Source organism: Notolepis coatsorum, assembly GCF_963971535.1.
Source record: "Notolepis coatsorum genome assembly, chromosome: 5".
NCBI lineage: Eukaryota > Metazoa > Chordata > Actinopteri > Aulopiformes > Paralepididae > Notolepis > Notolepis coatsorum.
The window spans coordinates 142,510,237-142,522,736 of record NC_140169.1 but is presented as its reverse complement, the minus strand read 5'-3'; the positions used below and the strand labels follow the sequence as shown (position 1 = coordinate 142,522,736).

The 12,500-nt window shown below is 44.1% G+C and overlaps 1 protein-coding gene across 1 annotated transcript in view; it reads left to right on the top strand.

The window, feature by feature from the left end:
- The window catches only part of mthfd1a (methylenetetrahydrofolate dehydrogenase (NADP+ dependent) 1a, methenyltetrahydrofolate cyclohydrolase, formyltetrahydrofolate synthetase), an 82,267-nt gene that overhangs the window by 31,338 nt on the left and 38,429 nt on the right, over positions 1-12,500 (top strand). The window contains 7 exon segments of the mRNA XM_084315146.1: positions 513-610; positions 2,141-2,314; positions 3,900-4,039; positions 5,395-5,441; positions 8,775-8,882; positions 10,172-10,246; positions 10,379-10,471. Coding sequence (XP_084171272.1) covers positions 513-610; positions 2,141-2,314; positions 3,900-4,039; positions 5,395-5,441; positions 8,775-8,882; positions 10,172-10,246; positions 10,379-10,471 — 735 coding nt within the window.

The window sequence follows — 12,500 nt, the reverse complement described above, 5'->3', positions numbered from 1 at the left end:
TTTTCCTCCGTTTTAAATTGGTATCATTTGATATAATTGATGTGCCTTGAGAATGTGTTTTTTAATTGTGTGATTACATTTTTTTTTAAAACACTCAATCATATTTGATTGAGGTGGGGGCGGGCGGGGGGGGGGGAAGATTCATTATCTCTTGTACATCTAAGACAAACAATGTTACGCTTTCGCTTTCCTACTGAGTTGAATTTAGGTTTGGGTTATATACACTGTGTAGGGTTACTTTGCAATGCTTTTGTGTGATGTCTGTTTGTGTTTGTATACGTCGTGGACATAATGAATACATTTAGTATGACATTTATATATGGTTTTTCAGTGCAAGGTTTCAAGCGTGTGTGTGTGTGCGTGTGTGTGTATGTGTGTATGTGTGTGTGTGTGTGTGTGTGTGTGTGTGTGTGTGTGTGTGTGTGTGTGTGTGTGTGTGTGTGTGTGCGTGTGCGTGTGCGTGTGCGCGTGTGCGTGTGCGTGTGCGTGTGTGTGTGTGATTACTACTGTAGAACACTGTCCAGAGTGCCTGGCGCTTCCTGAAGAGACACCAGCCGGGGAAATGGGACATTAGCTGCACCAAGGTGCAGCCACAGAGACCTCAGCCCAGGTAGATGTTACTGTCAGCATGTAATCCATTACAGACAGACTACTGATGACTTACTTAAAACTGTAATCTGTAGGAACGGCTGGGTAGCGCAGTGGACTAAGCACTCGCCTACCACCGCAGAGACTCTGGGATCGAATCCAGCTGTCAGCGGTACCTCCGGCGTGGTCAGTCGTCCCTACTAACACAATTGGCAGTGTTAGCGGGTGGGAAGCCGGTGGGGGATGTGTCCTGGTCATTGTAAACTGTGACTCCTACTGGTCGGTCGGGGCGCCTGCTGGGAGGGGATCTGGGGGAAATAGCGTGAACCTTCGCACGCGTTACGTTCCCCCAGTGAAACTCCTCGCTGTCGGGTGAAAAGAATCGGCTGGCGACTCCACATGTATCAGAGGAGGCATGTGGTAGTTCTGCACCCTCCCCAGGCCAACAGAGGGGCAATGCGCGCAACAACCAGGAAGGGAATTGTGATAACTACTAAATTGGGATGGGTGAAAAATACAGAACTCCCCCCTTTGTATTATCCCTCCAATACATTTTATTGTCGCCTATTGAGTCCTAGACAGTGTTGTAGTACTCGGTTTTCAGGACTCGTGACTCGACTTGGACTTGAGCACTGATGACTTGGACTTTGACTCGAGCATTAACTGCATTCGGACTCGGAAGGTGCCGACTCGGACTCGGACTTGTTAAATGATAAATACCGTTTTATTTTATTTTTTAATAGGCCCTAATCCTTTGTCATATTGATGGCTAGTGCATTTGTTTGGCTATTGTGTCACAAAGTAAATAAACTCCCATTGAAATGGTGACCGCTGTGTCATTTATGTTTAATGTAGACCTTTTTTATTTGTATGTCAGCTCTTTGACTGCAAGAGTGGAGTGAACCTTGATGACTTGGACTCGGACTCAGACTCGGTCTCAGACTCAGACTAGGGTAATGGGGACTCGACTCTGACTCGACTCTGGCTCTTCTTTGGTGACTCGGACTTGGACTCGGACTCGAACACTGGGGACTCGAGACTCGACTCTCAGGCTCGAGATTTAGTGACTCGACTACAACACTGGTCCTAGAACTCGTCCTCTGGAGATTAAACACCGTAGCCCGGTCCCATCATTAGTATTCCCCCATCATTAGCAATTCAAATCCACCATAAGTACGTTTGACTGAATGTAACCTTGTTCCCAGTTTTATCTCTGTGAGATAAAGCCTGGTAAAGAACTACTGCCGACAGTGTCTATGGGGTAGAATTTCCGGTGTATGTACTTCCCCTGGAAGCTGCCTCCGAACGGACCAAACCTTTCCCGAATCTTGTCGGCAAACAAGCTAGAACGTCCCGGTCACGTAGTAAATTCTTCAGGCAAAGCCGTTGCAGTGGCTTAAACAAGGAAATATTGTGCACTTCACACGTTTCTCTAATTGTTTTGTCGAAAGCCTGTAGCCTGTACTTCCTGTACTTCCGTTTAGACATTTTAGGAGGCATATCTTTACCAGCCTAGACTGAATGAATGAATCCAACACTGTGACCTTTGCAGCGACGCCGCCATCTCACAGCGCTGCACTCCGAAAGCCATCGGTCGACTGGCCAGGGAGGTGGGCCTCTTCTCTGACGAGGTGGAGCCGTACGGCGTGGCGAGAGCCAAGGTTAGCCCGGACGTCCTCAAGCGGCTCGAGGCGCAGCCTGGCGGGAAGTACGTGGTCGTCACAGGGTGAGTCGTCTGGAGAATGTCCATCTGGGGGGAAAAGTATTTTTACTCAAGTACTGTACGGGGGAGTAACTGTACGGGGAGTAACTGAGACGTGAAACGTCCTACTGTAGCTACTCGGGGAAAATAAGCAGACCGGGGACTCTGCCATGCATGTTTAGGGTCATGTTTTAGAAACGTGTCGTTCAGCTGATGTTTAAAAGGGATGTCTGTTATATTTTGGGCGCATACTGATGACCTATCTCACCTTTATTGACGATGTACAAACAACGAGGGTAAGCTAGGCTAACGATTTGGCTAGTTTTGACATCAAATTGAGAGAATCTTTCATTTACAATATTGAAATTGACATTCCTGATATTTAAGCGGCTGATTGCTATTCAACACAAGTCAGTTTCGCTAATGACTTGAACGACGTGCGTCGAGTCATCAGTGAGGACGTTGCCTCCTATTCATTTTGAATGACGTGCGTTTGAGAATGGTAAATGGTTGCATTTATATAGTGCTTTTATCCAAAGCGCTTTACAATATTTGTGGATTTGTTCCTCACATTTTACCCATTCACACACACATTCACACACCGACGGCGGAGGCGACCAATGCACGGTGACCACCTGCTCATCGGGAGCAATTAGGGGTTAGTTGCGAACCGGGAACCTTCCGATTACCAGACTACCGCTCTACCTCCTGAGCCACTGTTGCGCCCCCAAAGTTGTCAGCGAGGATGTCGCCACATTTTTGCAGCTGATATCCCTCTTCCTATACATTACCCCCTTGTTACAACTGTAATCAATCGATCAAAACCTCCAAACGATACATTTGAAGACGTTGGTCCCTAGATGCCACACAGTACATTTTACATTTAGTCATTTAGCCGACGCTTTTATCCAAAGCGACTTACAAGTTCTGTACAACAGGTCATCAGGAAGGAAGGGCACAACTCTATCAGCTGAGTAACAATGTTCATCAAAGTGTTGAGCGCTACAGTGTAGGTTCGTTTATTATGACAGTAAGGTTAGTTAGGGTTAAGTTTCAAGAGAACCAGGTGATCAGTCCAGGAGGAGTACGGTAACAAGTTACTTAAGAATATTTTATATATATATAAAATATAAGTTTGCCCTGATGGAAAATCAACAGGGTTCTTCCTCTCGGAACAAAAGCTAATTTGAGCAGTGGAAGAGCCCAGCACCGTAGTGGGTTAACCCTTTCACTACCGCTTCAGTTTCAGTTTAGACTGTATTTGAACAGGGACAGCACACATTAATGAACATACATGTAAATGTGTGAGACAGTGTTGGCCAAAGCAAATGTTCAACTGTTGTCCCTGGGCCAGGTGTTAAAAAGCCGCTCAAAATGGTTAACCCAAAGGGTTAACCCTTTTCACTGCGACCATACAGAAGGGTAACCATTTCACTGCCACGCGACAAAGGGTTTAAAAACCCTTTCAGTACCACACTACAGAGAAGGTTAACCCTTTACTATCACACTACAGACGGTTAACCGTCTGTAGTGTGATAGTAAAGGGTTAACCTTCTGTAGTGTGGCAGTGAACGGGTTAATTAATACGCTTGGGCCATGTCTGTTACAGGATCAGTCCCAGCAGGACGCTGGGCGAAGGGAAGGCCACCACCACCCTGGGGCTGGCACAGGCCCTCGGGACGCACCTCCACGTGAACTCCTTCGCCTGCGTGCGCCAGCCCACCCAGGGGCCACGCTTTGGGGTCAAAGGTATAGGGACCGTGGGCTGCCGTCTGTTAGCCTCTTGACATTATTCACTGGACTTTCTATGTATTATGTTGTTCTCGATGCATTTTCTGCCTTTCTGTTTTTAGCTGAGATCGGCGGCTCTATGGGTCACTCTGTCTGTCTGTCTGTCTGTCGGTCGGTTGGTCCACAAGGTCAAGTGTGTGTGTGTGTGTGTGTGTGTGTGCGTGTGTGTGTGTGTGTGTGTGTGTGTGTGTGTGTGTGTGCGTGTGTGTGTGTGTGTGTGTGTGTGTGTGTGTGTGTGTGTGTGTGTGTGTGTGTGTGTGTGTGTGTGAGTGCGTGCGTGCGTGTGTGTGTGTGTGTGCGTGTGTGTGGGTGTGTGCGTGCGTGCGCGCCAATTGGCTAAAAGGGGGCATGGCAACAGGTGTGGCCTATCACAAAAAGATCCCCTCCACACATGTTTTTAACATTTAAAACATTTTGTATATAACAATTAGTTTGTTATGGTTTATCCAGCAAAAGTAAAGTAGTGTAATAAACGAGTAAACGTGTCTTAGCAGCGTCCCGACACCTTTGCCCTCATTGAGAATTCAGGATCTATGAAGCCCCCCCCCATTTTTTTTGGCCATTTTTTTATTGATGAAAAACGCATAATATGGTTTTTAGTTTACCTATACATTCAGATCAGCAGTTCAGCACCTGCACTGTTGGTGGGTGAGCCTAGTAAAGGATGTCGCATTGCGTTCATCTTCAATGAATGGACCAATGCAATAGTCTACCAAAGCCCCCCCTCTCTCTCTATATATCTCACTCACACACACACACATACACACACACACACACACACACACACTTCAGAAACAAACATAGTATCAATGAGAGCATCAATAATACACCTGAGTGATGTCTAGTAAAAAGAAAAAAAAAAAAAAATGTTTGCCCCCCCCCCCCCCCCCCAGTGCTGGGCCCTTGGAATCATCCTAAGCTACCCCCCCCCCCAGCTACGCCCCTGGCAGTTAGTATTGGCCGGCATCACAGGAAATACTAGAGTGAATAGGAAATAACAGACAGTGTGACCAGCTTGTCGATAGCGACCAAGATGACAGGATTAGTTGCGTCACATGGCTCAGATTTAGAAGAAGTACAGAGAGCGCGCTTTGGTGATGACAAGTTCTGCACAAATAACAATCTGTATCGTCAACGTCTTAGTCTGAGGACTAAGTGAGAAAATAATAATACTAACTGTAGAAAATAAATAGCTTTTGAGTGAAAGAGACAAAATCTCACACATTTATATTCGAATGATTCATGTTCAGGACTTATTGTCTTCTTTTTTGCCTGAAAGCACTCACTGTATATTTTACGATTCCAATAACCAGGTGGTGCTATTGGTGGGGGTTATTCTCAAGTTCTTCCTATGGAAGAGGTAAAGCATCCCTGTTATACTTTTACATTATTCTTTAGAATACTGTACTGTATGCTATTCTATGTGACCCCTTGGTGTCTAAATCAAAATGTCCTGATTGTAGTTAATTATAAAATAATATAATCCAAGGTGTTTATCAATTGAATTAATTTATAAGCATAATGATATGAACTCAAATTGAACTATTGCACGTCCAGTAATTAAATTGCATCAAATTGAACCTTCTGTCGAATGGAAATGGAATTGAATCAGTTGATTAAATTGTTACACCTCTAGCAATTATAAATAACATCTTGTATTCTGTGTATTTTTATCCCATGAGTCCTAATATGGCCATGTTACGAACTGGGGTTCATCTTCTAGGGTCTAGGCCCGGGGGTATGACGTCATCCAGCTCTAGCCCTGACACTGAGTGTATTCTTTAAGAAAAGCCGAGGGAATATTGCAAAAAGGCTGGTTTTTCAATAAACAGAGAAATAAGCATAAGTCCAGAATCTGGACGAGCACCGTCTGGACCCTGCCGGGGAGGGACAATAATCGGTCGATACGATAGGTCGGTTGGTCCGGTGACAAACAAGTGACAAGTTTAATCCAACAACAGTTAATCAGTGGTCATCGTGAGTAGCTGTTCATCAGTGATCATCGTGAGTAGCTGTTAATCAGTGGTCATCGTGAGTAGCTGTTAATCAGTGGTCATCGTGAGTAGCTGTTCATCAGTGATCATCGTGAGTAGCTGTTAATCAGTGGTCATCGTGAGTAGCAGTTAATCAGTGGTCATCGTGAGTAGCTGTTAATCAGTGGTCATGTCTTGTGAGTAGCTGTTAATCAGTGGTCATCGTGAGTAGCAGTTAATCAGTGGTCATCGTGAGTAGCAGTTAATCACTGATCATCGTGAGTAGCAGTTAATCAGTGGTCATCGTGAGTAGCAGTTAATCAGTGGTCATCGTGAGTAGCTGTTCATCAGTGATCATCGTGAGTAGCAGTTAATCAGTGGTCATCGTGAGTAGCTGTTAATCAGTGGTCATCGTGAGTAGCAGTTAATCAGTGGTCATCGTGAGTAGCAGTTAATCAGTGGTCATGTCTTGTGAGTAGCTGTTAATCAGTGATCATCGTGAGTAGCAGTTAATCAGTGGTCATCGTGAGTAGCTGTTCATCAGTGATCATCGTGAGTAGCAGTTAATCAGTGGTCATCGTGAGTAGCAGTTCATCAGTGGTCATCGTGAGTAGCAGTTAATCAGTGGTCATCGTGAGTAGCAGTTAATCAGTGGTCATCGTGAGTAGCAGTTAATCAGTGGTCATCGTGAGTAGCAGTTAATCAGTGGTCATCGTGAGTAGCTGTTAATCAGTGGTCATCGTGAGTAGCAGTTAATCAGTGGTCATCGTGAGTAGCTGTTAATCAGTGGTCATCGTGAGTAGCTGTTAATCAGTGGTCATCGTGAGTAGCTGTTAATCAGTGGTCATCGTGAGTAGCAGTTAATCAGTGGTCATCGTGAGTAGCAGTTAATCAGTGGTCATCGTGAGTAGCTGTTAATCAGTGGTCATCGTGAGTAGCTGTTAATCAGTGATCATCGTGAGTAGCAGTTAATCAGTGGTCATCGTGAGTAGCAGTTAATCAGTGGTCATCGTGAGTAGCTGTTAATCAGTGGTCATCGTGAGTAGCAGTTAATCAGTGGTCATCGTGAGTAGCTGTTAATCAGTGGTCATCGTGAGTAGCAGTTAATCAGTGGTCATCGTGAGTAGCTGTTAATCAGTGGTCATCGTGAGTAGCTGTTAATCAGTGATCATCGTGAGTAGCTGTTAATCAGTGGTCATAGTGAGTAGCAGTTAATCAGTGGTCATCGTGAGTAGCTGTTAATCAGTGGTCATCGTGAGTAGCAGTTAATCAGTGGTCATCGTGAGTAGCTGTTAATCAGTGGTCATCGTGAGTAGCTGTTAATCAGTGGTCATCGTGAGTAGCTGTTAATCAGTGATCATCGTGAGTAGCTGTTAATCAGTGGTCATCGTGAGTAGCAGTTAATCAGTGGTCATCGTGAGTAGCAGTTAATCAGTGGTCATCGTGAGTAGCTGTTAATCAGTGGTCATCGTGAGTAGCTGTTAATCAGTGGTCATCGTGAGTAGCTGTTAATCAGTGGTCATCGTGAGTAGCTGTTAATCAGTGGTCATCGTGAGTAGCTGTTCATCAGTGGTCATCGTGAGTAGCTGTTAATCAGTGGTCATGTCTTGTGAGTAGCAGTTAATCAGTGGTCATGTCTCGTGAGTAGCTGTTAATCAGTGGTCATGCCTCGTGAGTAGCAGTTAATCAGTGGTCATGTCTCGTGAGTAGCTGTTAATCAGTGGTCATCGTGAGTAGCAGTTAATCAGTGGTCATCGTGAGTAGCTGTTAATCAGTGGTCATCGTGAGTAGCTGTTAATCAGTGGTCATCGTGAGTAGCAGTTAATCAGTGGTCATCGTGAGTAGCAGTTAATCAGTGATCATCGTGAGTAGCAGTTAATCAGTGGTCATGTCTCGTGAGTAGCTGTTAATCAGTGGTCATGCCTCGTGAGTAGCAGTTAATCAGTGGTCATCGTGAGTAGCTGTTAATCAGTGGTCATCGTGAGTAGCAGTTAATCAGTGGTCATCGTGAGCATAGATATATATATATAAACACTAGATGGCTCAAGGTGGAGTGTCCCGCGTAGTTCACTGGCGGCCATCTTGCTTGAGTGGACTACTGCTTTAAAGTGATGATCTGCAGCACAAACAAAAATACTCTTAACTCGCTGAAATCTTGACTGATTTACAAACGGTTTGGTTTATTTACAAACGTTATTAACGTGGCTATGATTCTTTCTTGAAAATTGAGCAAGCTATGGTTATTTCAATAGTACATGCACCATAGATGCATGTTATGAGTGGGCATGCTCCACCCGCATAAGATGGCCAGCAGCGTGGGTGAGTCATCTAGTGATATATATCTATGACCGTGAGTCAGTTAATCAGTGGTTATCGTGAGTAGCTGTTAATCAGTGGTCATCATAGTGTCGCTTTCCATCTTGTAGGGAAATCGCATCTCGCTTCCTTGCGTCACGCTCTCTTTGCTCTTGTTTGTGTCACAGGCATCAACACCCGTCTGAAACACCAGCTGATCTTTATTGTTCCGGCTTCCAGCGAACACGTGCGCCCTCATTCCCATACATTTATCAACGAATCGCTTAACCCAGGGATTTCTCTTTGATGAAAAACCAGCTTATACCAAAAAGTGACTAAAAGAAAGGAGAATAGAGAAGCCCGTCCTGTTCCTCTCATCCCTGACAGCCAACTGGGTTGGGTTTAACTTCCCTTACTCCTTTCAGGTTAGTCTCCACCTTACCGGTGACCCCCAGGCCGTTACAGCTGCCGCGACTCTGGTAATGGACACCATTAATGCCAGAATAGTGGAGGAGGCCACACTGTTAAATAAGGTAAAAACATCACTACCTACCTGGTCATTATAGTTAGGAAGAATGCTAGTGTAAACTATTAACAAGTGGGTCGCAGTCGACCAGCACCTGCTAACGGGTCTGACCCTTTAGCTCAGCTGGTTAGTGCGGCCGCCTGTGGATCCTATGGTACCAGGTTCAAATCCACTCGGTTACATTGGTGACGGCGGTGGGATCTCACTGCCCTGTGAATCTGTATCCAGGTTTTTGTAGCAATGGGGGTGGGATCTCAGTGGCTTAACCCTGGGAAAGCACTCGCATGGACGAAAGAACGTGCGAGGACGCACTTCTGGGGGGGGGGGGGGGGGGGTGACTGTAAACTACTAATGAGTCGGTCGCAATCAACCAGCACCTGCTAACGGGGGTCTGACCCTTTAGCTCAGCTGGTTATATTTTGACTAATTGGTTGTCAGGGTCTTAGTCGACCTATATTTATTTATACATTTTTGTTCATTCATTCAGTACTGTATTGGTGAAAGATGTGTGGTCATCATTTGGTCTTTAACAAGTTCTACATTTAAAAAGTACACATGTCTTAAGTTTAAGCTAAAGTCCCAATACTTAGATCCCATTGCTGATTGAAAGTGAATATATATATATATATATATATATATATATATATATATATATATATATATATATATATATATATATATATATATATATATATATATATATATATATATATATATATATATATATATATATATATATATATATATATATATATATATAAATATATAATATCATCTTAATTTGACTTACGTATGACACATATTGAACTATTGTCCCAGGGGATTTACACTGGTCAAATCTCTGCCCTGCATGTTTCCTCTCAGTAGTTTAAATACTGCCTAACAATGTATTTTAATATAAATACATAAATAAAAAATACATACATACATACTAATATTGATGACACTCTTTCACCCTTTTATGAATGGATTACATTGCATTAAGACGTGCGGCGGACAAATTGGGGGGAAGGGGTTCAAGGGAGGGGGTGGGGTACTTTCAAAGGTCTATATTTTTCATTGATAGTAGTATACATTTCCGTCTTCATATTTTTGTTGGTTAGTAGTATACATTTCCATCTTCATATTAGATTTTTTTCTTTATAATAATAATAATAATATATATATATTTTTGTATTATTATTTTTTTTTAAGGGCACTTGGGGCAAAAGGGCAGGGGCTCAAGCCCCCCTTCGGCCCTATCTGTGCACGCCACTGCTTCTTCATGTCTATCATGTTCTTCATATCCACACGCAGGCCTTGTTTGAAAGACTGGTGCCACTGAAGGACGGCCACAGAACATTCTCCCAGTCTCAAATCAATAGACTGAAGGTGAGTCCCAAGACATTTCCCATGGTTTTTATTTGTTTATCCTCATCAAAGCTCAAAGGGGAGAATGATCAATGCACCGGTTTGACCTTTATGCCGGATTCTAAGTGCATCTTGTGACTCGTTTGTCCGCAGAGGCTGGGAATCGAGAAGAGTGACCCTGCGTCGCTGAGGGCTGAGGAGATACTCCGCTTTGTGCGTCTAGACATCGACCTGCAGTCAAACACGGTACGCCGCAGGGCTTGTTCCAGACGGTACTAAAAGACAATGGACCTCATTCACCAACATGGGTCTCATTCTCCAACGGACTTACGACAAAAAGGGCTTTCTCTTAGGGCCATTTGAGACCTTTTCGGGGCAAGACATGAATATAGACAATATATTATAATATAATATTAATATGTTTTATTGGCACGGTTGGTGAATCCCAAAATCGTCCCGAAAAGGTCTCAAATGGCCCTAAGAGAAAGCCCTTTTTGTCGTAAGTCCTTGGTGAATGAGACCCATTGTCGTAACTAAGTTTCCTCTTACGACAACCTCGTTGGAAGTGCGTAAGAGAAAACCATCGACAGTTACCCCCAGATTCATCAACGCGAGAGGTTATCTTAAGTTGCCAAAGCGGTCGCAGCGTCACTCATTGTCAAACTGGAAGCGCGTTCTCGTACACCTGAATTTGCATACAGACACGCTCTGCCAGGTCCTTATAAGGCCAGGGCCGGGTGCAAAACGGAAGCGAGAGGGTCAGCTGTGAAGTGCTCTGACATGAGGGAGGGACCACGTGTACCCCTCCCGGCCGCGTCTATGCTTTAAGCAAGTGGCTTGTCCTTCCGCGTTCCCGTTTTGCACTCTGATTGGCCACGCACGTTTCTGGTCATGTGACATGTGCGCCAATCGTGGGACGGCAAGTTCTGCGCCTATTTCCGGGTCTAACAGCCTGCAAACTACCTAACGCCTAGTTTATCACTGGTTAAGCTTAGGCGACTCTTTCGCAGTTGGTTAAGGTTAGAGTTTGGAATCAGGGCAGGCGTTCTATCGCCATGCTCTAAGACTAACTCTAACCTTAACCAACTTCGAAAGAGCGCCTAAGCTTAACCGTCCAAAAACTTGCCATCCCACGATTGGCGCACATGTCACATGACCAGAAACGTGCGTGGCCAATCAGAGCGCAAAATGGGAACGCGGAAGGACAAGCCACTTGCTTAAAGTATAGAAGCCTCCCGGCCTGGGACTGAATCCCACCAGATCCTTCTCTGCTCCGTCTCCCCTACTATGTCTAGAAATAATAATGATAATAAAACACACAATGACAGATGTAAGAGCAGAATTAGTAAAGTACAGTGGAATATTAAAAAAAATAATGATGACTTAAAGCTGCAGTAGGCAACTTTGGAGAAATTAGCAAGAGTGTTTACCTGCCCAGCAGACTCCCAGAGGCACCAGCAGCGTTAAGCTGAATTAGTTTTTATTGATAAGCCAATCGGTTCAGAATTTCTTTTTTAATTGAGCTTATTAAAGCTACTGGTGCGCGAGAGTCTGTGGAAAACCTTTGTTGCGCATGCATGGGCTCTAAAAGTGATGCAGAGCTTGCTCTATTCACTCTTGCTAATTTCTCTGAAGTTGCCTTCTGCAGCTTTAACTAGAGCTCACAGAACCATATAAAATACTATTTATAAATGTTGTCGGTTTTAGTATCAGTACCAAGCTTAAAAAAAATAAAACATGTAAACCAGACCCTTAAATCCACTGCTAATGATGAACTGCATCAAATATAAATTACAAAAAAGTGTCATGTTAGTTTGATGGTAATTTACCGTCATACTGGCCATTGTGTACATACTTTACCATGGCTATTTCAAGACCCCTCCGCTCTACATCCTCTGCCCGCCTCAGACCCACTCCTATCCGAGCTCTGGGAGGGTCATCAAAGAGAAGCAGACTATTCTCGCTCCTCACTCCACAATGGTGGAACGAACTTCCCACCACAGTTAGGACAGACAAAACACAACACTTCTTCAATCGATTATCTGAATAAGGAGAGAAAAAATAATATAACCTTCTTACTGTCTTCTACTATCATGCACTCTTCCACTAATTAATCTTCCTTGTCTATATTACTACCTACTATACTATGTCTTTACTACTATGCACTCAGGTTTCAACACTGTTTGATGAACATTGTTACTCAGCTGAAAGAGTTGTACCCTTCCTGCTGACTTGTTGTACAGAACTTGTAAGTCGCTTTGGATAAAGCGTCAGC